Raw genomic sequence first — 27220 nt, forward strand, 5'->3', positions numbered from 1 at the left:
AGTTTCACCTCAGTCTCCTCTCAGTAGCATGGATCCACCTTGGGACTGCAGGGAGCCATCTCTTCCTGGATGTGGGAAGCCCATGGCTCTGCCTTCTGCCTCTGTGCGCTCCACTCCTCTTTGACCCGTTGCCCTGGCTCCTGCACCTGCGCTTCTTCCTGCCTATGACCATCATCCATTCAGCCTTGCCGGACTCCCTCAACACGTCGGCTCCACCTAAGTCGGGCATCACTACACCTACGCAGCGGACTTGCGGGCAGGTCGTTGCTCTTCCAGCTCCTCCCTCCCTCAGGCTCCGTCTCCACCCTCTGTCACTCCAGCTCTACTTCAGCCCTCCGGATCCCTACCACCATCTCAGGGGGTCGTCACTGCGGCTACATCGCGGCCGCCTAGATCATCGGAGTCCCTTCGCAACATGTCATCGTCACCTGCAGTCGTCCCCATGGTGCTGTCAGTGACAACAACTCCATGGCTCCTCCCTCCTGTGACGCCGCCATGAGGCGCAGTCTCAGCTGTGGCCTGGGTCAGTAACTATCTTCCTCTACTCATGGCTTTCACCACCATCTGCTCCACCCTGGACTTTTGTGTTCCGCCTCCTCCTGGTTGGCCGTCCACCTCCAGAACCTCCTCCTGTCTCTTCTGGCTGTTTTGCTTACCCTTTGCCTCATCTTTGCCTCGTCACCACAGCAAGAAAGCACCTTCCAGGAGGGGGCATTCTGTCACGCTCCAACCACATGGACTCTTGTTTTAATCGGTACCGTTCTTCCTTAGTTAGTTTGTCATGGACACTCATTAGTTTCAGCTGTGCACCTATCAATTTCGTTATACTCTCACTATTTTAAGTTCGGTTTGTCTTTGTCCTCGTTGGATTTACCTGTTGGAATTAAAGTCTGTTACCTTTATCGTCTTCGTGTGTTTAGTCTCTCCCAGACAACACGTGACACTAATATAGAAAACATAGACAATAAAAGTGTAGTGAGTAATAACCAATACATCTTAATGATTAGTTGGACAAAACATTTCATTTTGTGAGTTTGTTTGTGGTCTAAAAAATAATTTACAGCACATTTCAAAGTAACATAATTTATGTCAACTTAACTCATTTTTATATGCGAACAGCTCTGCTATCATGCACAGCAAGAACACACTCTGTAAGTGCTCTTCAAGAGATAGCTTAGAGCTTAAATCTTTGTAATAATCAATCACTTCCCATTTAATCATTTGCAAAATTATCACAGTAGTAATCTAAACATTTCAATAGCCAGAAACCATTTAAATATCCAATATGGAATGGATGTGGATAAACTATGCAGTGGCTATATACACCATTTACTGTTTAAAAAAATATTATTGGCAATGTTGAGACTGACTGAAGGAAAAATGTTAATTGGACAAGTTAGAGACATTTAAAAATAGTCAAATATTGGTCATACTGGCCAACATATGTCTATTGTCACACTTATGGTCTGTCTTGTCTGCACCTGTTCTTGTTAATCCCTGATTAGTTCATCTTCCTCCACCTGTGTCTAGTTAGTTTCCTGATTTCACCAGGTGTATTTATACTTTCTGTTCTGCCCCTTGTCGATTATTGTTTGTGTGAACATGTATGTTACTCCTATTTAACAGGAGTTTTCTATTAAACACCTTGTTTTTCTGCATATCGTCATGTGCTTTCTACAGCCCAGAAACGTTACATCTATCACTATAAACAAAATATTTGCAGTCTAAATAACAATCAAAACCTTAGTAATAAAGGACAGCATTTTGCTACAATTTGCATTTGGCATTCATTTTTCCACAAAAATTGATCAGATAGTCTTTTTATTTTTATTTTTAAAGACCAGTGTTACTTTGATCCTTGATAAATTGTCCTAGATATAGAATTTTTTCAGCTGTGCCCAGGCAGTCTTTTTGGATTGAAGTGCTGATCTATTACCAACGCATGCTTGTATTACATACAAAACTCCCGCTCACTTCAGATCAACAGTGCATTGCATGACATTGATGGAGTGGGGGGAACTTTCAGTAGGACGTAATAGGTGAATAAGAAACATGAAGCAGTTTTCAGGCCTGCAGACCTGTCTGTTCGTTATTTACAGACCAAAAAAACAAGTGTGGCTATTGAAGGCAGTTGTGCGTTACAATCTCACGAGGGTGCGCATTAATCCATCCTCATTTGCTGTCACCATGAGCTTCTGATAAGTGACTGGCTCAAACAGAAGTTGTATTTTGTACATTAAGGTTAAATGCTTTTAACGATTTTTATGTGCATTGAGAATCAGCTCATGAAGTATAGATATGAAAGCTGAGACAAAGAAAGAAATCCTTGGATCAAGAGTGGATTGGAATAAATGAAAGCCTGTGAAGATTAGATTTAATAGAGTATCTGAAAGATTAAAGATGTACCATCAGTGTACCTGTGTCCTGGTGATGTTGAGCATTATTGACAGAATTAATGTGTCCTTATAAGATGGGTTTGAATGCTTCACCATAAAAGTATTGTCTGGTGCTTTAAAAGGATTTTTCTCAGTATTTTTGTGTGATTAATTAGCCTATATGTGTTGTTGCTTCCCTTTGAGCTCTAAAACTGCATAGCTTGGATATCAGGACAAGTACTTCCATCTACCTGAGACTTCTAAAATCAGCCTGGTTTGTACTTGACAGTGACTAGCAAGCACTTTCATGATGATGAGGAAGTATACAGTATACAAATTTCCTCTTTTGTCCAGTGTCAGCAAGCTGTAGTAAACTTCCTTGGATGGACATTGTTTATTAGTTTCGAGGACACTCACAAAGCTTTTTAGGATGCCAATCAATTCGATTTGTACATTTTCTGGAGCGAAGGTTAATATTGCTCATATAAAACTTGCCCCCATGATGTTAGGTGTCACCAGACCTTATGCTTCCCTTGTCCACTTTACGCTTCGATTTGCAGACAGTCCATGACAAAATTGTCAGTAGTACAGTACACTGATTTCTACGCACGGCATTTGCTTACAGCTAGATTTTTGTGTCTGTGTGAACACCATTACATGTGCAAGTACTCTGAGAGCTTGAAAAGAAGCACTTTAGATGCACACACTCCCAACACGTCATCCATGCTCATGGTCAATTGAGGATGCTTTGAAAGTCTTGCGCACTCGATTGTGCTCGAAACGGAGTTGAACACAGAAAATGAAGGATACTGGGTCAGAAGTAGTTCATTTGCTAGGGTGTTCTTTGTGGTTGCTTAGTGGTTCCTCACTTACCAAAGTCAAAGAGCCCTCCCACAAGTCTCTATAATATTTTATCCTGAGTCCCTACTTTAATCTAAGTCTAGATGATTCTTTTATCCGTTTTATTGTACGGCAGACTAATATAATTTGCTTACATTTTTTATTAATTTGGATTGGTTGTTCGTTCACATCTTGAATCCTGCCTTACCAAACATCACTAATATGTGGACATGACGTGGGTTGAAAAGCTTGTTCCTTGTTCCATTCTCATATGAAGGTGCTTTCTGAGTGTGGTAAGTGGGTGATGCATGTGCATGTGTGTGTGAGGGAGGTCTTGCTTTCTCAGCAGGTGGCAGATGACAGACCCAGCAAAATAACCCAATCTCAGACACACACGCACGCACGCACGCACGCACGCACGCACGCACGCACGCACGCACGCACGCACGCACGCACGCACGCACACACACACACACACACACACACACACACACACACACACACACACACTCATTAGGTCACAGTGCAAAATGCATGACCTTGAACTCTAAGCTTGTTCAAGTCAAAGGGTGGGTGAGAGCCCAGTGTTTTGACTCTTAAAGGCCAGGGTCCTGCTAAGTGCATGTCGAATTTGGTTAAATTAAATGTGATAGAATAAAGCATACTTTGGTTTTCCCCAAAGAACCGTTCAGTGGAAGATACTTAAAGGAAACATTTTTAGTGTGAAGAACATTTAAAAATCGTATGATACTTACAGAGGGCATTTTGTACAATTCATGTAAAAGGTTCTTAATGACAGTGTTTCTCATCCCTGGAACTGGAGTACCCCTGGCACTGCAAAGTTTCCCTAATCAAACACACCTGATTCAACTCATCAGCTCATTAGTAAAGACTCCGATGCTGTGTCTGAATCGCCCCCTATACCCTTAAATAGGGCACTATTTGAAGGGACAGCCATTTGTAGTGGTGTCCGAAACCAAAGTGGACATTATCGAGTGCACTCATTCAATCCCACAATGCACCGCAATAACAAGTGTACAACCAATGTACACTCAACGGCTAGAGAATACCCATAATGCACTGTGAGAGTCACGCACCAAATGAATTCCCGTGTTTGACCAGAAGATGGCGCCCGCAGCTGAATCATCCATCCATCCATTTTCCACACCGCTGGTCCAATGTGGGTACAGCATAATATCATACAGGTATGAATTATTTTTTAATTGACTATTAAATAGTTTAATTAAGGTTTATGCATAGTTTCTATGACAGAGTTCAAGATAAATATTTTCATTACTACTGGAGCTGCCAGTTTGCTAAGTTTCAAAATATTATTAAACAGCACACACAAACTATGCAAAACCGGCAGCCCTTTCGGCGCACTCAGTGTCCGAATTCACTCACTTGTTTCTCGTTTTCATTCACTCCCTCAAGTGGACTGTATTTGTGGAGTAATGTAGGGAATATTGAATAAGTGTATAGGAGATAATTTTGGACACAGCCCTCAAGTCCAGTGTCAGATAAGACAGACTTAGGGTATGTTTACACAACAACAATGTACTAAAAATGGCCAAAACACATACAAGATTTGTAGGTTTTAGTTAAAAACAGTGTCTTGTAAACTGCCCCTTAAAAATGTGTTGAGAGTATCCATGACCAGGGTTGGGTCCCACAATGCTTATAACCCTGTAATGAGGAAATGTAAACCCCCTGAATTAGGCAACTGGTTTGCATGATTCAGATCTTTATAAACAGACTTCTAAATGGATTGCAGTTGCTAGATTAAGGTTAGGCACATCCTCTTGCAAGAGTTAGTTCCCTGGAAGGTCAAGTTCAAATATATATTTCCCATTTACTAATATTATTACACTTAACGTAAAGTAGTCAGTATTTTTAAAGTAGAAAGTATTTTTTTTTTGTAGTTTGCTTGCACTATTATTTTGAAGAAAGATATTGTTTCAGTTGTGAATGTACTCAGAAATTAGTTGTTGAAATTGTGAAATTAGTCACAATCCTGGAAATCTTTGCTGGGTAAACTTTTGCATGAACCTCATCCTTTTGTGTGCCTCATTTTGCGCACTTGAATCTAGTTCTGTGTCACCTGCTCAGCTTCCAATGCACAAATCTTGCTCTTTGTCTCCTGTCTATGTGGGTTCCCCTCCTAGCAAGCAGTGTTCCTTGAATGCTGTTGTTCTTGGGAGTAAAAGGCTTCCTGCCTGCCTCCCTTTGCCCCACTCTTGCCCTTCCCCCAGCCCAGCCAAGCCAGGGACCCTTGGAGTGAATGCCTCCATATTGTTGGTTTAGTCTATTGTGATGCTAATGGAGGCCGGAGACCCTCGAGTCATCTATCACGCGTGACAGGGAAGCAGGGGCATTGTGTCTTGTACTGCACACAGGAGAAGGGCTGCTGTCTCCACAGGTCTCACCGGGGGAATATCAAACCCAAAGAATGTATGCTTTTGTGCTATATTGTCCATAGTGACAGAAGTACTACTCAATAACTACACTACTCCAAATTTCTAGCTACCAAGCATGTATATCTTTCTTTAAATGTGCTCCCCTATTGCCTATGGGTATTTTAACTAGCAATAGATTTGATAATATTGCCCAGTCGGATGATTAAAATCCACTTGAATTTGGTTTGAGTGTATTTTGAGTGAAAGTGTAAATGTTCAAATCACTATCAAATATATACATAAATATATTGTTATTAAATATATGCAGGGTTAATTTAGTAATGAACAATTGAGTGTACTCATATTGACTAGCAGATTGATTCAAAGCAATCATTTGTGTTTACATTTTTTTTTTTGCTCATAAAAGTCATTTGTTCGAAAGAACGGCAATGTTCAAGTAGAATACTTTATTGCACACGTTTGAAATCTCACAGGAAAGAATGTTAAAAACAATCAAAACTTGTGGCCTATTGGGGATTAATGCTAGATTTGGATGGGGGGGAAGTCATTGAAGTGAGCTTTTCTGTGAGAAATCTATCGCTGCTGACTGACTGTATGGCCACGGTTCAGCATCCACTGATTTCATCGTTGTCCAACTGGCCAGATGTGAGTGCGGTCAGGCCTGCGTTAAACAAATGTGGTACAACAGGAAATGAGTGCTTTAAAATGCTTTGAGAAAAAAAATGTGATGTGTTTTTAGCAATCAAAGAACATAACCAAAGCCATTAAAAGGCTTTAATATGCTATAACTATAAATGAGGACAATGTTTATGGCATGGGGTCTGAGCCGAGCTGCAGGATTTTTCTTTGATTAAATCATCTTTGCTATGACATGCTGGCAGGAAGGATGATGCGGCTTTATTTGCTTCACCCCCTTGGTGTGGAATCAATGGCAATTTTATGCTGTCTTTTTAAATGATATAACACACTCCTGCTGCAGAGGCTCTTTGGCTCCTGTGGAGTGCTATCTGTGAGGGGCTGAGAGGATTCTAATGGAAGGGCTGGTGTTGATGGTTTCATCCCAGTTAGACCTTTAAGGAGGAGGACACTGCCACGTGTTGCTAGAAAAAAAGAACAGCTTATACCGGCTTAAGGTGTTCAAATTCATTTTTGCGACAGCTGTTTTTTTTGCTGTTCCAAGGTGGTCTACCATCTCTAACCAGCTTGATTTAGATGGTCTACCAGGTCAACAGCAAGTCCACCAAATTATAGTCAAATTAGTTAATCAATCATCTTGACCAGATTGAACTTGCTCCAGGAGAATGCTAATGTAAGGGCCGGTGATGGTTTTATCCTAGTTAGACCTGTAAGGAGGAGGATGCTGCCACTGCTCACAACAAGTAAAGGTGGTCAAGCGTATTTCTGGGACATGAAAATTGATTTGTTGCTGTTCAAAGGTGTTCTACCAGCTTTAACCAGCTTGATCAATTTGATCTACCAGGTCGAAACTAGTTCCAACAGCTAATAATCCAGTTAATCAATCATCTAGACACGCTTTGAAGTGCTTTGAAGGGCACAGGGGATGCCAATGTAAGCGCTGGTGATGGTTTTAACCCAGTTAAACTGTGAGGAGGACGGAGTTTACACGTGTTGCTTCACCCTGTTGAAGAAACCAGGTCATATCAGTTTAAGTCAGTTAAGCTGTTTTTTGGAGCATAGCAGCTGGTCCAATGTGGTGTACAAGCTCTAACCAGCTTGACCAAGATCGTCTAGCAGTTGGTCCAGTTGATCAACTAGCTAATGAGTGCTGGGTTGGACCTGTCGTTAACTGCTTAAGGTGCTCAATGTTAATTTTTTGGACATAACTGAATTTTGCAGTTTTAAATGAATGTGGCCCTAGCCAGCTGGACCATCTAATGAGGATAAACGATCAACTTGGACCAACTGTTTCTTTCAGCAGAGCTTTATGGTCCACTGATCTTTTCTTGCAGTAGAGAGGTAATTACGCAAAGTAGACAATGTACAAGGCTCATTTGATATACATTTTTAAGATGAGGGATGCTGTTGTGGGCTGAGATAAGATATTGAGTCTTGACACATTAATGGTGATTAGTAATTTGAAAGTTCACTGCTGCTAGGGTGTTTTGGCAATACTGAGAAACAGCCATAAAACACTGAGGAAATGTTGTGCCAAGTTGTTTGAGAGCAGCCCAGTTGAGGTAATGAAACCTCGTCCAAATTAAAAAAAGTGTGATGCAGCATTGTAAGGTGAGAGTGAAAAGTGGTAAAGTGGGCTGCAGTGGGGAGTCACGGGGAAGTAGCGGCCAAAGCAGCAGCTGTGTAAACCTCGTCAGTTTAAAAAGGGGATGCAGGAACCAAGGGATGGATGAATGTATTGAGAGGGTGAACTGTTGTACCAAGACTGTTAATTGTTCTCTGGCGTAGCTACGTCCAGCTACAGTCACACCTCGGCTCCAGACTGTGCAGCTATCAAAGACACACGCTATTCAGAGATTCAATGACCCATACCCTATTCAATGGCCAGATTCTGTCGGTGCATAACTGAGGAGTCTGAGCAGGGGAGGATGAGTTAGTGTCTAAATAGAGGTGGGTGTGCTGACAGCTCTCAGTAGGGAGTGGGGAAGTAGTCCGCTCCTCTTTCCTCTGAGGGAGATGGCGCAAAGGGCGGAGATGCATTCCTAATTGAATGAAGAGTCAGCTGGGGGACAATCCTAGAAATAGGGGTACCGGCAGGTCCCACTGAGTGGCTTCTAATGTTTTAGGAACTATTGATATGGACTCTACTGTCTTTGAAATTAAGGGAAGGCTTTTCCTTGAGAGGACTGATTACTTCTTGCTCTATGCTCTGCTTTTTAGTCAGACCATAAATACCTAATCCTTTCCCTACTGTTTTGACTGACATCTAGAGAACTCTTTCAAGAGTTCACATCCTCCCTGTTCCCACCCCCTGCCCTGCCATCCTCCTCGTTTACACCACACTGAACTAACTTAGCCCAAAGCTGTAAAATTTATATTGAAATATTAATTATCTACTATTAAAAAACTTGTATTCGTATCATTCATAGATATTCTCATTGATTTGTCAAATCACAAAATAATAACAATTTGAGTAAATTTGTGCAGCCCTATTATGTATGATTTTCAGTAACGAGAATTATTAATAACTTATTTTAAAGTTCTGCATTTTAATTTTTGTGCATTTTGGGCAGAATTGGGGTTTCACAGTCCAATCATATGCAGGTCACCTGTTCACACTCTTTTAGAATAAAACTCGTGCACATATTACTTTAAAAACGCAATATATTCAATTTTTTATATAATGTCATTGAGGGCAGCTTGTCTCCTGGGGTTTCAGGAACTCCAGTGTGTCCTTACCATCTTTTTTGACTCAGTTTCTTTCTGCCAACGTTGTTTTGCACGGCAAACACAGGAAAGAAAGCTTGCTGCCCAAGTCCCGCTGAGCAGGGTTTTTTCAAGGCGGTGAAAAGAATGAATTATTCAGCAGTAAGCATGCTTACAGCTGGCCGTTTGTGAGCTTTGATCTAGGAATCAGGCGTCTGCATGAATGCCCTTATTGTCATGTTATGTGTACACAGTGTGTGAATTATTGAAAGTGGCGAGGCCCTGGCTTCATCTGGGAGAGATTACAGTGTTGGCATGCTGAGGAGGTGGGCTAGAACTGAAAATCCCCAGATGCTATTTATTTGTCCTGGAGGTCACATGATCTCCCGCCGTTGTTATAGCCTTAACAGAAAGGCCTACGTGAAGAAAGAGAGCTGTCCATCCATTCAGCCCACACATGCATCAAGCACGCATGTTGGAATCGCACACTCATTGGCTTCAGACTATGTTGGGGAGCGCTACACACCTGTTAGGACAAGGCCTTTGTAGAGGGAGTGTTTATTTATCATGTAGACATCTCACACATTGCTAGCAACACGTGTACATGGTTTGTGGGTAATTCCAGAGTTTGGTCTTTAAAAGAAATCGGTGTCTGATTGGGTTTTTTTCAGATTTATTTTGACATTGATGATAAATTCATAGTTCTAGTTGGCATGAAATAAAAATTCTTCTATGTTTTAAATGCATCTTATTGTGATCTCATTATGAACGATTCATCTATGTATATGTTTTTCTTATTTATTTATTTTTTAATGTTTTGACCTCATACTGTTTCATCAAAATTTGATAACTGGATGTTCTGGTGAGAATGACAGACTTCTCTTTTGTGACATATGCAGGACTTCTCCAATCATTTAATCCACTTAAACCCCGCTCCTCACAAGCTCAGGTTCATCTGCCTCCACTTTTCATTGTAACGCCCACATCTCAAAAGTCAACAACCGATTAATAGAACCAAGTCCCCCCCCTACACCCCCCCCAACAATCCATTACCCTCGGATGTACAGTACGTCACAATGCGACTTTATGCAAAGGGTTTTTGTAGAACATTTAGGGCAAATTTATAAACCGTTTTATGTGCTATTACTCAAGTCTAAAAAACCTTCTTATTTAACCCATAATCTGCATTCCAGTTTGTCCCACGGTATGAGTTTTCAAATGAAGTCTCTGTCATCTTTTTCAGCGAAACAGACCTGATGTAAATTAGGCTATTATAATTAATATTATTTTAAATGGCACCTTATTCACATCTCTAGCTTATTTTTCTAGTGCTAAAATGTACATTTTTGTATTGATCAAAGAAGTAGAATTTTTGAATAAGTAATTATCATGGATCATATCCAGTTGTGCAGTATAAACAAGCATTTATTTATTTATTTATTTATTTATTTAAAATAGACTATTCAGGTATGGTGATGCTGTACAGTCCCAGTAAAGTATAACATATTGTGTTAGCCTTCAGCACCTTCTCATAACTAGCCAGAAAGATTGGGAATAGTGGCATACAAATGATGGTCAGCACTGATTTTGTTGGCATGTTTGTGTCATTACCTCATTTGCATAATTCATTTAGTCAGTTGAGTGCTAAAACATATGGAGCCCTGCACATGACATGCGGACATATAGCCAAGAATTATGAATTCGTTCTCTCGTTTTAGTAATTCATGGCCATGATTCACTAATTTGTTCTCTTGTTTTAATAAATGATGTGCACACTATAATAATTTGTTTCTTTAGTTTAGTAAATCACTTGTTTTAGTTAAATCAACACGAGGGTTCAAATTATTACAATGTGGCCACGATTTAGTAAAACGGGGAAATAATAATTATTTTGTGCGTATGATTTACACAATATTCATATTTTGTCATAAAAAACCTGATATCAGAAGGTCCAATTCATTCTTTATGGTTCCCATTGGTTTTAAAACTCGTGAGGATTTTACTGAGAGAAAAGCAAATTACTGGTTCGTCAGAGAGAGGAGGTAAGTGAGAAAGAGATTCCCTTTCACACGACAGGTGTGCCTAATAGAAGAAGCTCAGGAGATTACCCAGCCCACCTGAACACCGCGAGCCCAGCGCACAGCAGGTGGATAATGCGGCCTTGCCATCTCAGTGTGTGCCCATTTCACAAACAACAGACCTCAGCCCAGCCTCCGCCATGGCCAGTCACCCCACTCCACACCCAGAACACATCTGCTGCCTCACCTCCTCAACTCATCTTTTTTCCCCCTCGACAAGTCTACCTTTAATTTTAGCATGTGCTTTGATTGAGCCAGGGTCTGGTTGTAAGTTACATGTTGAGCAGTGGTGCTCATATGGCTTTTTTGAGTTCAAGTCTCGCTGTGTTCAGGTCATTCCCATTCCCTCCTAATCAGAGGCTAGAAAAATTAATAAAAAGCTGGACTCAGGGGGGACTGAGTCCAGGGAGTGATTTCCAAGGGGGGACAGAGTTCCTGTTCAAAATTTCCATCTAGGGGTGTAATGATACCCTCATGTCACAATTCAATATATGTATATCACAATACTGAACTCACGATACAATATTATTGCGATACTCCAAGACATTGTTAAAAGGTTAACAAAAAATGTACTGTCAATTAAAATGCTAACTTTGATATTATATTACATTGTGGGTTTAAAATTATAGGCTTGGACTTGGTGCTTGCCAAGGATACAAATATTCATGATTCTGAAGCTGAAAATACAGAATTATTTTAGATGAATATGCTTGCATTCTGTCACTGACTAGATGTATTTAAAATAAATGTAAGCCACTTATTACTGGTAACATTAGAAATTTGGCATTGTCAGGACACAGAAATATCCCCCCATTGCATTATTATACATTATAATCAACATTATATATAGTAGTTTAATGTAGTACTGACACTAAAACTCTGAAAACTTGATTATTTTTTTGGGTATATATATATATATATATATATATATATATATGTGTGTGTGTGAGTATATATGTTTGTGTGTGTATATTCACATATACATGTGTTCGATTCTTTTTACTTTGTGCTAATTATATTTTGTGGGAAATAAAGTTTATTGTTGTTCCAACGTAAATTGGGTAGACACGTGGTGCATTGTAGCTACATAATTTTGCGGTTTCCTGTTTAAAGAGCTAGTTTTATTACATGGCCCTGAATAAAAAAAAGGGGCTCTATGGCAACCGTTGGCTACAGCTGGACACATAATTAGAGTGGCTCCTTACCTATAATTTGCGTAATAGTTTTGGGGTGGCGGTATGTTATTAACATATGAAAAGGCTAAGCAGGGGTCATTGTGCCTTGCATCAGTAATTAGAGCAGTGCCGAGGGCGCAAGAATGTGTAGAGCTGCCATTAATTGGAGATCACTACAAAACCATGCTTTAATTATTATTTAGTGAGAACAGTAGTGTGTTAAATTAATATGTTCTCTGTCATTACGTGCTGTAACCATATGAATGTCTGGATCTGTTTCTTTTCATAGCATGAGGCTTTGAAGAAATTGGGATTAAATTAGATTAAATTGAAAAGCTGTAGATTTGTTGGGCTATTTTCATGGTAATGGCACTCACAGCCAAGTTTTCATTTAAATTAGGCGTGTTTGTTTATTCACTGGGGTAAAGATTGCTACATGTTGTTGACATTGTGGGAACAATTGAGGTGGCAGAAATTTTGGCTCATTGGCTCGCATTTCTGCTTTGATTTGGGTAATTGTATTTACTGCATTACATCTCTACACATTTGACTTTAACACATCTCATCTTTTGTCTTTCCCTAGGTCGGAATGAGTTAATTGCCAGATACATTAAACTCAGAACTGGGAAGACAAGGACACGGAAACAGGTAAGAGAATCCGTGGTCTTGCATGCATGCCACTAAATGGGGGAAGGCCAGTCCTGTTGAATGTGGTTGCTGTCCGAGCTTCTGCAGAGATCGAACTTACAGCTCACACAATAAAGACATCCACTTAGGGGTGGGCGATATAAGGAAAATTATTTTAAAAAATTATATTATGCGATCCTTAAAATTGATATCATGATATCATATTATTAGAATATATATATAATATATTATTATGCAAGCACAGTCTTAAACGAGTTGATGAAATCTTAAATGAACGTAGAGTCAGATCTGCGTCATGTGCTTCTGTTCTTAAAGTGACAACAGCCTAATAAACCTGCTGCTGTCTGTCATTAATGTTAATCAGAGAAAAAGAGAAATACACTCACTGCTCTTGATTGAAAAACTTTTGTAGCTTTAACCAGGATTAATAATTTTCACAGTGAATACTGAAGTGTTTGATAACTTTATTCAATTTCTCTAGGCTATATATCCTACCTGTTAAACCTACCTAAAAATCTTAAAGCAATGTTTACAAGGTTACATTGGTCAAAAACAACGAAAATAATAACTTTTTTGTGCATTTTGACAGGGCATTTAAAAATCTTAATTGGTCTGAATGGGCCAATAGAAAAAAATGTAGTCTTGATATATTGAAGGGCACAGGTAAATGTGAAATTTATTATTATAATGGGGTTATGAGAAGATTGTTTAAAGTTCACATAAATGAAAAGTTGTATAAAGCCTAATAACTGTAAAATTATAGCGTTCAATTGTACTGTAATGCTGGATGGCTATAATTAAGGACTAAAATTGAGCAAAAAATGAATTTAACTGAGACATTGGTATCAGTGATGCCTTTATTAATAAAAAGATGGCATTAAACAAATATTTAAAATATAGGCTACTCTTTATGTTGTTTCTACATTCATTTGGAGTTTAAATGTGACATTATAACAACATAAAAATATATTAAAAACTTTAATGCTAGGTGCGATTAATCACAATTAAATACAGAAAAATTTGCAATTAATTACTTTATATATATATATATATATATATATATATATATATATATATATATATATATTGACAGCACTAAAATAAATATATTGCTATATTAATTCGTATATGAAAGTATATTAACATTTTATAAAATTGACAACTTGAACCAAAACACACAACTGTATTTGTGAACTATTGAAAATATCTGTAGATTTACTACTCTGTAGATTCTTCATTAAGATTTACTGAATAGAAGTTATGTGTGCCTTGTAAAGCCAAGATGAGCTTTTCAAATAATGAATGAAGTATTTTGTGTGATCACATTTTGTGATTGTTTTATAAATATATGAAAAACACTTTTCAGAGCACTGAAAAAATATGTGCTGCTTTAACTTGTGGAGTGAAACTCGAGTGGCATTTGAGGGACACCTGTTGGTCTTTCTGTGCATCTAGGTTGAGGTGTTTCTTTATTGGCCACCCCTACTCTCACACACATACATAAGGTTGTACCCCCATGCACACACACACACACACACACACACACACACACACACACACACACACACACACACACACACACACACACACACACACACACACACACACACACACACACACACACACACACACACACACACACACACACACACACACACAGCCACTCATGAAGAAGCATGGAGCTTTGCAGCATGATCAGGCTGGGCGCAAGAACGCTAATGCGATTGTAGAAGAGACGGACCCTGAACGCTGGGCTCAGCCGGCATATGTTTCATTCAGCTTTATGAGAACACGCCACTGAACTACAGCTATTGTCGAGACACATTCACTCACACATTAGCTAACACAATTTTAATGATGACCTGTTAGAATGTTTAAATCCATGAATTTGTTTCTTCATTTGATTGTAGTGTAATTTGTCATGGTGATCTGTATGTGTTGGTGCAGCTTTAACACTTCAGTGGGCTGTGCATTGAGGGCCATGTCTCAAAGCTCTTATCAGATACAGCAGAAAGGGAACATGATACACGACATCCTCTTGTTTTAAATGAGACATGTCAATATTCCAGGTTATAGAGTGTCTAGGCCGCTCTCTGATCCATCAGTTGGTTAAAACAAACAAGTAAACCACTTCTGCAGCAGAATATCTCTTACAATATCACACTGTTTTAAGACTGTTAAATAATATAATTCAACAGTTGCCTAGTGCCCCATCCACCCAAACCCTTACATTGCATTGAATGATGTTGTTTGATAAATTCACTCATATAACTCGCTAAAATAATTTATTCTGATTGGTTAATTACTGCATTCAGCAATCGCATATTGGCAATAATTTACAGTTATGTTCCATTTCTTAACATTAGTTAACCACATACATTTACATTTCATTTCATCAAAAAGTTTAACGTGAACTAACAATGTATTTTTTTAAATAATGTAACAAATGTATAGCTCATTGTTAGTTAAGGTTAACGTGAACTAACCTAAATGTTAAGGCCCCAATATACTCACGGTGAAGTTCTTATTCGATGTTTGTTTAGGGGTAAAACGAAGTTTGAAATACATGAGCAGCGATATTCTGCTAGCGAACATCCGAAGCCCCCCACTCTGCTGAGAGCGACGGTTTGATGAAAATGTAAATAGGCAATGTGCTGCACACTTCTATCTCAGTAACAAAATAAACACACAACAAATGTGTTTTTTTAATAAAGGATAACAAAAGCATCTGATCATCACAGAAACGTGGATCTGTTTGTTTGCAGGAGCTCCGTAATTCGGCACTCTAGTAAAGTAATATAATTTCGCTTGAAGTATATCGGGGCCTTTAGCCTAATATATTTGAATAATGACCATTGTCTATAAGTGACCACCCTGTACAATTAGTAGTTTGAAAAGTGCAAAGTTCAGTGAACACTTAACATTTGGATTTACAAACTGAGGGCTGAATTATAATAATTAGCTTTTGTAATCGGCTGCATGCCCCAAATTGTGTTGACAGACCTAACATTGTGTTTAACCCAGAACATGCATTTACATAAAGTGATTTCCTAACGATTTATAATGGAAGAAATGGCACAAACCTATGCGGACAATATTATAAAAAAAATCTGGTTGACACTTAAAAAAATTTGCATCAAAGTGAACAGTCCAGAAATCGACCCGAACGCTGAAGCATTACAACAATCCCATTGTAATTTCATTTGGCAAAGCCTGAACGATTGAAGTGATTGTTGTAATTAATTTGGAAAGGTCAAAGGAGCACTTGTGCTGCTGAGATATGTGTAAATGTGACTTTGCCGTGAGAGTTGAGAGCGGCGGGCCTCCGGAGACCGTCGACCTCATTAATACTCCGCGTCGATCGCGAGGCCCGCTCAAAAGCCACTTGTGCGTGATTGGCCTGATTAAGACGAGGGACGCTCTCAACGTAACCCCTCGGAGCAGAGTCTCATTACAACATCACACAACCTCCCACCTCGCCTCACTATTAATACACCATTAGTACATAATTCACAAACAGAACTCTGACTTGGTGGAATATGCAGAGCAGCGGTTAAAGGGCCCCGGGGCCCTCGCGTTATCCTCCCCGAAGAATACTAGACGTGGCCATTCTCATTCTGTACACAGAAGATCACATCTGCTCTGTCTTAATGTGCTTAAGAAGCCTGCATACTCCTTAATCAGCTCACTTAAAAGAGGAGGTGAGCGGGCCGGTGCGCTGGGCTGCCCGTCCTCAAATGTTTAACTTGTTTAAAATGTCTGTAATTCTTGATTGCTTTCTTTTCTTTTTGCTTTTCTTGTTTTGTTTTGAAAAACGGAGGTGTCTAGTCACATACAGGTCTTAGCAAGAAAGAAAGTTCGAGAAATCCAAGCTGCCATCAAGGTACGTCTGGCTCTGCCCAGTTGCAGGGGGGCTTTTCATCGCCATGGTTACAGGCTGTTCCTTTGTTTTCCTCCCCTCCCCTACCCCGCAGGTGTCTAGTCACATTCAGGTTCTTGCCAGAAGGAAATCTCGTGAATTTCATTCCAAGCTAAAGGTATGCGCTTTTCTGCTTTTGGGCTTGTGGTTGCCATGCGTCTCACTTCCTGTTTCCTGTGAATGCCTTGTTGCTCTAATTCCTGTAACCTAGATCCCTCGCATGTGACGTCCTGTTTAACATACATAATTCAACGCCTGTACTCCGTCCCCGATGTGCATTCCTCCTTTCATGCTCATCAGTGACCGTCTTCTCCTCTGTGTTTCACCGACCACGAAGTGCGTGTGCTCTGAGTCTAACGCTACAGGTCCCACGCCGACTCCTGGTTAAATATAGCAGGGGTGCAGTAACGGTTGGCACATGCCGCAAACCTGAAAAAGAGGCATATGCTTTGGAAATTAATATGGATGTGAAATTTAATAGCTCTGGAGAGAAAAGGACAACTATTAAGTTTGTTCTATAATGCAGCAAATTGTGCTGCTCACTGGCTTGGAACTGAGGTTTTATAAATCCCAGTTTTCTATCCCTGTAATTTTGGGGACAGTATTTGTAGAAGTTCACAAACTAAATCTTTAGGTTCCATCTCAGTGGTAAATATTATATAAAATATATTAAATTATAAAATAATTTATGGTAGGTATAAAATTAAGATTTCTTTTTTGATAAATAAGCATTTATTACATTATAGGAGCTTCACATGCATTATGATAAATGCATTAAAAACTCTGATTATCTGTGCATGTTTTTTTACTAACCAGTCCGGATAATATTTACATAAAGTTTACTGAATTTTTAACATCTCTAATTTGTGTCCAACAAAAATATATAAGTTTAATATGAAAAGTGAAGTTTGTAATCTGTGCTGCTAGTGTCACAAAATAAAAAGATTTGCACAGTTGTGAAAATAATCTAAGGGGCTGTTTTAAACTAAAACCGGAAAACTTTTTATGCATTTTTGCCGTTCATTTACACGACAACGGTGTTTTGGGTGCCTGAAAACGCAAACTTTTGGAAACGGGTTTCAAATTGCGAGTTTTTGAAAACAATACCATTATCGTCTCTTTGTAAACTACAAAAGCGTGATTTTGTGAAAGCGGTGACGTCATGCACATGAGCATTACGTGTTCAGTTTATAGGTGGCATCGCCAACTACTGGCCTGACAGCAGAATACAGCGTTTTTAATTGTTTTCACAGATCTGTATGAACGGGGATCGTTTTGACGACGATGTCATCTGCATGTGAAAAACTTAAAGGAAAAACCTTTCAGTTTTCAGCACATTGTTGTCGTGTAAACGTACCCTAAGGTTCCTAAGATGTCCTAAACAGTTCCGCTGTCTGCTATTGGTCAGGCAAACATTTAGCCCTGCCTCCGAACTAACACCATTGGTTGAGTCAGTGTTACTGTCAATGTGTCCGGATGTTTTGATAGTGACACTTTCTCAGTGTTTACATTTTCCGGAAATCAACCTTCGAATGGCTTATAGTTGCCTCAGCAAATTAAACTAGAATGAGAGAAAGAACTGCTTTAAAAGATGTACACATTTGAAAACCATTATATGACAAAACAAAGCCTCAAAAGCACAATGCACTTTGCTGGTCGCATGAATGCATTTCTCTATGTCGTGTTTGCATGTGTGTGTGTGTGTGTGTGTCGTGTTTGGAGTGTCTCATGCTGGCAGTTCGCTTCAGCTGGTGAGAGTGGCTGAGAGCTGGAGGTCAGAGTTCAGCTGGATTCTGGTCACTGCTTAAACAACACGAGTGGCCACATGACTACAGAAAGAGCACAGTCTAGAGTAAAACCAGCGCTGCTTTGCCTTTATCTCTTCTGAAGTTTAATGAGGTCATCTGTTCTTCCCAAACGCTCTGCACAAGAAGTCTAGCCCAAAGAGCCCCATTAGGGCCGTCGCTCAGATGCTTTTTGTGGCGTTCCCCTCTCTTCTCGCTCTTTCTCTTGGCTTTTTTTTTTCAATAACCCACTGGCCGTCAAACGCTTTCCTCATGCTGCATTAATGAAACACTGAAATCATCCCCCCCACCACCAACACATTCTGTCCTACCATTTCCAAACACCCCCCTGTGTGATTCAGCCATATAAACAGCAAAGTGTGCTGCATATAATCACCTTACATCAAATGCATCTCATCCACAAAGGCTGCGGCTTACAAAAAAAGGGGCCTTTTGTGGAAGGGATAATCTGATAATAAATTGACCTGTCATTTAAGATACATCTGCAAGGGTCATTTCCTAATGTCTGTGTTTACTGAAAAGACCTTGAGGTTGGTCTGACTTCTCTATCTCCTTCTGTTTCCTTCTCTTTCTTTTTGTGAGGTGATGACTAACTCCTTTTGACCAGCACACTTTTCCACAGTTCCCAGTTTACTCAGATAGATTAATGACTCCCCCATTTGTGTGCGAGTGTTTGTGTGTGTGTGTGTGTGTGTGCCTAGTGGAGCGTCTGTGTGCATTTCCGCCATGAATGGCTGGTCTTTCAGGGACACTGGCGGCTGCCTGAGTAAAAACAGCCAGCTTTTGTATGGGTCTCTGTCTACTCTCATCTAAAGCAAATTAGAAATCAGGAGCGGGGAAGAATTTGAGCTCCCTCCTGCCATTTGCAGCGTAGCATTATAGTAAACCTGCCCAGTGTGCTCTTATCTGAGACATGTTGACTGAAATGACTGTCATTATGGTGCCCCTCTTTGAGCTGGTCTGTAATGAAACCCTAGCCACAGTAATCTCAAACTGCCATATTATCAGCTATAAATCTTCCCTAAATATGCTTTCTGCAGTTCATCTGCTTGACCAGCACTCACATTGCCTCCTTAATCTTGGTTTTACTATTAGCATGTGCTGTGTGACTTCAGAGGGCTTAGCATATCATGGGGAGGATATCACTAAAATGACATTTATGAAATAAAAATGACATTTATTCAGTCATTGTGTTATATCCCTGATGAAAAGACCAGCTTAGACCAGCATCGGTTTCAATTCTAGTTTATGATGGTTAGAACTAGTTCTATTTTGGTCAGCACCCTGTTCACCAGCTAATGGCGACTTGCATTGGGTTGTTCAACTCGCTGTTTAACTACCATTATAGTATAATGCATCATCAGAGAAATTAACTATAGCTAGTCACGACTGTTTCCCAAAACTGATCATAAAGCTGTTCATTTAAAAAAAAAAGTCATGTTAGCATGCAGTATTTAATTGACATACACTTCACTATTTTTGATCCCTGTCATTTTGCTTTATTGATTCATTGTGTGATCCCTCTTACGTCATACACATGAACGGCACAGATTATTGACATGCTAATATATATATATATATATTAATTGTAAAATCAATGTACCTCAAGTTAGCTTGCTTATTGTGCCCAAAAGCATGAACTATGTAAGTCTACATGTCTTAACAACAAGAAAATATATCCTTCTTAGCAAAGGACGAGAGCTGTATAGTCAACCACACAAGTTTGCGATGCTTTTTGCGAATGTTCGTTGGAACTATGGTTTCGGAATTGTTGAATAACGATGGAATATGCAACCATAGTTGGCTAACGTTGCTTTTGGGAAAGGCACCCTAACTTGAGACTTTAAAATAAAATTGGTTTATTTGTTTCCTACTTCATTTTATTTCATGTATGTTGCATGTGCAGCAGCAGCAGCATCATGTCTTACATGCTCACACCAATGTCTGTGAATGTATTGGCAGTAGCAAGTCTCAGTACAGCAGCACTAGCAGCAGCGTCGCGGATCTATTCCGCCAAGACCAAATACATTAAACATTGCCATACCCATTACCATGCCAATCTCTATTACCATGCAAATCTCTCCGAGAGTTGTCATGACTGAAATATAGAATAGTCATCAATTCATGATATGATATTTAATAAAATCATTTCATGTTAGACGGAAAGGAGGAATAAAATGACCATAGTGCACCATGTCAAAATTATGCAGCTCCGTTGATTTTATTTGAAGCAGCCTAGATTTGCGTGTCACAACATGCTATATGAGGCTGGTGTGAACACGGCGTTAGCTGGTGAAGCTTGGTGGAATCTGTCTAACCATATTAAACTACTTAAGAAGCCTGACATCCAAAACACAATTTATGCTGGTCTTTCAGCAGGAATTAATCTGTGAATCAGATCTATAAATCTGTGAACTTGTCACAAGTCTCTCAGCACACTCATAAATTGTTTGAATTAACTTGCCAAAAAGTGCAAATTGAAAATTGACAATTTAACCTTGTTTATTTGCATTTAGGTGACAAGCATGGTAAGTACGAGTCCTCAGTCCATCAATGTGTCGCCGTCACTGTATAACAGCTGCTAAACTCCTGCTCGAGCTCTGAATCTCTCTAAGCCAGCTCTCTCATACGTGAGCCGTGACTCCCAGCATGTTCATCCTCCGCTTATGCCCACTTTTCACTCTTTTCAATGCAGTTCTGCTACATTCACTGGCTGTTTAACATGATCCGTGGCGGGACTTGATTCTTTATATGGCCATACACACTATACAATAAGCACGTGGAATGTTTGCCTTTGTTGAATTAGGCATACACAGTTTAGCTCCGTTAATTAAATTAACAGTTTTAGAAATTTGTCTATGCACAGACATTCCTTGAGTTATTTAAACTCTATATTCAAAAATCGTCTTTAGCCTCCTTGTGAAAATAACAAGGAGGATGTGTAAAGGAGAAAGTGATGTCCTTCAGGCACTTTTCTCGAATGCGTTCATCTGTACAGTTTCAGCTCAGTTTGGTGACCTTGATTGGAGCTTTTAAAATGAGAACATTACACACATCAAAAAAGGAAAGTTAGCATTACTTAAACCTTGTTCCCGACTGACACAATGCAGTTTATTAGATATGTAGGAGCTGCAAGATAATTTATAACATTAAATTCATTTCTCATTCACTCTGCGCTGGATATTAAACAGTATAATCTCCCGTTTTCTGTGCTGGAGGCTTTCTCTCTTTTCAGACTTTCCGCCTTTAGTGCTAGCACATTCCTCTTAAGATCAACGGCTTTATAGCTCTGAAGAATCTTTTAACATGCTTTCTTATCTGTGGATCTCTGTGTGAGCGTGGGCTGCTTTATATTCCCATGTTCTGTGTTCACTGTAGGGGGGTGATGGTTTCCAATGTCTCACGGTTCGGTTTGTACCACGGTTCTGTGGTCACAGTTTTTATCCAGTAAATATAGAAATATTTAACTCTTTTATTGTTAGTGATAATTAAGACCAATACATCCCAAATATGCACTCTCAGTGTCATTATTGCAGGATGACCTACTGTTATCGCAGTGAACATCACTGTATTGGATTCACAGTTTTATTGCATGTTCTAATTTTTCACAAAATTTTCATATTATTAACCTAACAAATTAAGTGGAAAGTAAAAAAAAAAATATATTGCATTGTATTTTCAATTACATTGAATAATTTAATAATAAATACCATTTATTATTATAATTTGTACTTTTATTACCAGTCAAAGGTTTGGAATAATTAAGATTTTTTAAATGTGTTTCAAGTTTCTCATACAGTATATTTGTTTGTCTGTTCAAACATACAGTTAAATTTAATGTTTTAATGTAATATATTCCTTGTAAAGCTGAATTTTCAACATCATTACTCCAGTCTTTAGTGTCACATGATCCCTCAGAAATCATTCTAATATGCTGATTTGCTGCTCGAGAAACATTTCTGATTATTATACTGCTGAAAATTCAGCTTTGCAATCACAGGAATATATTACATTTAAATTATATTCAAATTGTAAACAGTTCTTTTAATTTGTAATACAATTTCACAGTATTACTGTTTTTACTGTATTTTGGATCATAAGAATGCAGCCTTGGTGAGCATAAGAAACTTTCAATAACATTAAAAATCGTATTTATACCAAATTTTTGACCATTACATTTTTGTAATAAATAAAAATAAATAAAATAAAACAATTCAAGAAGCAAGCATTTACACTGGTCTCAGTCTCTCAGACTTGTAAGACATGAGATGAATCATGGTACAAACAAACGTGTTTAACGAACCGTGTGTTTTTGCAGAAACAGTTTAACCCCTAGCTCACCGTGTCCATCCGTTTATGAGTTTTAATTTCTTTTGTAAATGCTATTAAAGGATCAAAGCGTGAAGGACAAAGCTCTTCAGAGTATGGCCTCCATGTCCTCGGCTCAGATCGTCTCTGCAACAGCCATCCACAACAAACTGGGTCTTCCGGGCATCCCGCGTCCTGCCTTCCCCGGAGCAGCAGGGGTAAGACCGCCCTCTGGCACCCACCTATCAGTACACTTACTTCAGCCACACGGCTGGCCACCGGGTCCAATCCCATTACACACCCTCAGAGCTGTGCCCCATCACCTGCCTCAATCAGATAAGCCCACTAATGCCACACTCAAGATAACTAGACTGCATGGCACATAGTACACCTCGTTTTTCAATGGCAATGTGATAACTCGTGTATCTAGAGAGCACAGACGGTGTGTGTGCGTGTGGATAGCCTGTGTTTTTTTGTTTATTTATTTATCTTATTCTCTAGTTTTGGCAGGGCATGATATCCACTGGCCAGCCTGGATCCTCACAAGAGTGAGTATCTCTAGAAGTTTTGCTACCATTGACCCACTAAAGCTATTCCTCATATTACAGTGCATGGCAAGGCACATCAAACATTATTTTTCTGCTGCGCTGCTTCTTCACCTACCTCTTTTTTATACTTTCTTCTTCTGCACCTTCTTTTTCTGCATCTTCTTATTCTTCTTCACTTTCTTTTTCTTCACCTTCTTCACCACCACCTTCTTCTTCTGCTTAATTTTCTTCTTCATCTGCATCTTGTTCTTCTGCATCTTCTTCTCTGTCCTAATCTGCACTTTCTTCTTCTTTGTCCATAAGTGTCCCACTGTTCATTCTAACTGTTCATTATAACTGTTCAGTCTAACTGTCCCACTGTTCAGTCTAACTGTCCCACTGTTCAGTCTAACTGTTCATTCTAACTGACCCACTGTTCAGTCTGACTGTCCCACTGTTCAGTCTAACTGTCCCACTGTTCAGTCTAACTGTCCCACTGTTCAGTCTAACTGTTCAGTCTAACTGTCTCACTGTTCAGTCTAACTGTCCCACTGTTCAGTCTAACTGTTCATTCTAACTGACCCACTGTTCAGTCTGACTGTCCCACTGTTCAGTCTAACTGTTCAGTCTAACTGTCCCACTGTTCAGTCTAACTGTTCATTCTAACTGACCCACTGTTCAGTCTGACTGTCCCACTGTTCAGTCTAACTGTCCCACTGTTCAGTCTAACTGTCCCACTGTTCAGTCTAACTGTTCATTCTAACTGACCCACTGTTCAGTCTGACTGTCCCACTGTTCAGTCTAACTGTTCAGTCTAACTGTCCCACTGTTCAGTCTAACTGTTCAGTCTAACTGTCCCACTGTTCAGTATAATTGTCCCACTGTTCAGTCTAACTGTTCAGTCTAACTGTCCCACTGTTCAGTCTAATTGTCCCACTGTTCAGTCTAACTGTCCCACTGTTCAGTCTAATTGTTCAGTCTAACTGTCCCACTGTTCAGTCTAACTGTCCCACTGTTCAGTCTAACTGTTCAGTCTAACTGTCCCACTGTTCAGTCTAACTGTCCCACTGTTCAGTCTAACTGTCCCACTGTTCATTATAACTGTCCTACTGTTCAGTCTAACTGTCCCACTGTTCAGTCTAACTGTTCAGTCTAATGGCGCTTTTCCACTGCATGGTACGGTACGGTTCGGTACGGCACGCTTTGGCGCTTTTCCACTGCATGGTACGGTACGGCTCGTCTCGGTACGGCTCACTTGTGGCGCTTTTCCACTGCATGGTATGGTACGGTGCGGCTCGCTTCGGCTCGCTTTAAATGGTACCACCTCTGTTGAGGTTCCAAGCGTACCGTACCGATACTAAAATGTGACGTGGAAGCACTGTAGATCACTGATTGGTAAGACAGACAGAATCGTCACTACCAGCGTCATTGTATTTGCGAGACATCAAACCCGCTAGACTTAAATAGTCAGTAACAGCCACCGCTGTAGCACCTGTTTTAAAACTACTTGCTTGACTTGCTTGAAGAAAAAAAACTTCCAAAAAAGAAATGGCTGAATCGTGGTCAGTGGACGAGAAGCGCAGACTATCCTCTTGTTGGTTGCCGAGGAGCGGATAAACTATAACGATCAGTCATAATCCCACCCACTTTGAAGCGGTACTAACTGCAGTGGAAAAGCAACCAAGCTAAAGCAATACGAGCCGCGCCGCGCCGAGCCGAGTCGTACGACGCAGTGGAAAAGCGAAGCGAGCCGAACCGTGCTGAGCCATACCGAGCCGTACCATGCAGTGGAAAAGGGCCATAACTGACCCAATGTTCAGTCTAACTGTTCCATCTAACTGTCCCACTGTTCAGTCTAACTGATCAGTCTAACTGACCCACTGTTCAGTCTAACTGTTCAGTCTAACTGTCCCACTGTTCAGTCTAACTGTTCAGTCTAACTGACCCACTGTTCAGTCTAATTGATCAGTCTAACTGTTCAGTCTAACTGTCCCACTGTTCAGTCTAACTGATCAGTCTAACTGTTCAGTCTAACTGACCCACTGTTCAGTCTAACTGTTCAGTCTAACTGTCCCACTGTTCAGTCTAACTGTTCAGTCTAAGTGACCCACTGTTCAGTCTTACTGTTCAGTCTAACTGTCCCACTGTTCAGTCTAACTGTCCCACTGTTCAGTCTAACTGTTCAGTCTAACTGTCCCACTGTTCAGTCTAACTGTTCAGTCTAACTGTCCCACTGTTCAGTCTAACTGTTCAGTCTAACTGTCCAACTGTTCAGTCTAACTGTCCCAATGTTCAATATATCTGTTCTACTGTTCAATCTATCTGTTCAGTGTTTAATTTAACTGTAACACTGTTCAATCTAACTATCCCACTGTTCAGTCTAGCTGTCCCACTATTCAGTCTAGCTTTTCAATCTTACTGTCCCACTGTTCAGTCTAACTGTCCCACTGTTCAGTCTAGTTGTCTCACTATTCAGTCTAGCTGTTCAATCTTACTGTCCCACTGTTCAGTCTAACTGTTCAGGTAGGCTGCTCATAATTTCACGATTTACCTTCTTCTGCCTTTAACTTTTTCTTCTCCTGCATCTTCTTCACGTCTTCATCCGCAGCTTCTTATTCTTTTTCACATTCTTCTTTGTCTGCAACATCTTCTGAACCTTTTTACTCTCTGCTAACTTTTATGTGTTTCTTTTGCTCTTCTTGCAAGCACTGGTATTTCCTTCAGGAAATGCAAATCTTATTTATTCTTTCTGTCTCTGTTTTGTCTGCTTTATTGTCATTCTCTTCTTCTTGATGTCTGTATTTTCCCTGACCCTTCCAGCTTTCTCTCTTTCCCTTCGAGGGATCAGCAATAGAGGAAGCCTTTCCAGAGGCAATGATGGGTTGAATCCAAGTTTGAATGCTTTGTGCAGCTTTGTTTCTTCTTTGCTGTATAACCCTCTTAATCTCTTCAGTATGTATTGCTGCTAGACTGCTCATTTTCCTGTTCTTAGTTCTTCTTTGTCTTTGTTTTAGCATTAAGCCATTTGCCCAGCAAGCGTACCCTATCCAGCCAGCTGTCACAACTACAATCTCAAGTATGTCACCGTTTGCCCTATTTTTTTTATCCATTCAGATTTAACAATCTTTTTGTTTAGAAGAGCTAATATTCAGTGTGTGTGTGTGTGTGTGTGTGTGTGTGTGTGTGTGTGTGTGTGTGTGTGTGTGTGTGTGTGTGTGTGTGTGTGTGTGTGTGTGTGTGTGTGTGTGTGTGTGTGTGTGTGTGTGTGTGTGTGTGTGTGTGTGTGTGTGTGTGTGTGTGTGTGTAGGTTATGAGCCCACGACAGCACCGGCGCCCACAGTTCCCGCCTGGCAGGGCCGATCTATCGGCACATCGAAACTCAGGCTTGTGGAATTCTCCGCTTTTCTGGAGCACCAGAGGGATCCAGATTCTGTGAGTAGCTTCTGTATATCACTCTTAAAATCAAAATTAAAATTAAAATGGAGCTGGTTTACTTTTTAATACAGATTCCAGGTCTTTTTGTGCATGATTATCATTGACCTACGGCCTCCCAGTCAAAAGTGGGTGTTTTCAGATAGGAGTCCTCTACAATTGACTGAAAACACATTTTAGTATGAATTATAGTATGCAACACCTATTTTTCGCAATATAATATATTCCTGATTGAAAAAACACATTTTTTACTCTTTGAATATCAGATGAATTGGTTTAACCACTTTTATGTCTCCAAAATACACTGAAAGTGAGTTTTTAATATTTTTTGTTTTGTAACAATTCAGGTATTAT

General features: G+C 39.8%; 1 protein-coding gene across 7 annotated transcripts in view; it reads left to right on the top strand.

The window, feature by feature from the left end:
* The window catches only part of tead1b (TEA domain family member 1b), a 76995-nt gene that overhangs the window by 41021 nt on the left and 8754 nt on the right, over positions 1-27220 (top strand). Inside the window, exons 4-11 of one of the 7 annotated variants that reach the window (XM_077201754.1) lie at positions 12811-12875; positions 16696-16758; positions 16850-16912; positions 21116-21127; positions 22991-23125; positions 23409-23455; positions 26449-26510; positions 26742-26866. In XM_077201754.1, the coding sequence (XP_077057869.1) occupies positions 12811-12875; positions 16696-16758; positions 16850-16912; positions 21116-21127; positions 22991-23125; positions 23409-23455; positions 26449-26510; positions 26742-26866 (572 nt within the window). The remainder of the gene's footprint in view (positions 1-12810; positions 12876-16695; positions 16759-16849; positions 16913-21115; positions 21128-22990; positions 23126-23408; positions 23456-26448; positions 26511-26741; positions 26867-27220) is intronic. The other 6 variants (XM_077201755.1, XM_077201756.1, XM_077201757.1 and 3 more) reach the window with 6 other exon arrangements.

Source organism: Siphateles boraxobius, unplaced genomic scaffold, assembly GCF_051911475.1.
Source record: "Siphateles boraxobius isolate OS27281-9 unplaced genomic scaffold, OSU_SipBor_1 48, whole genome shotgun sequence".
NCBI lineage: Eukaryota > Metazoa > Chordata > Actinopteri > Cypriniformes > Leuciscidae > Siphateles > Siphateles boraxobius.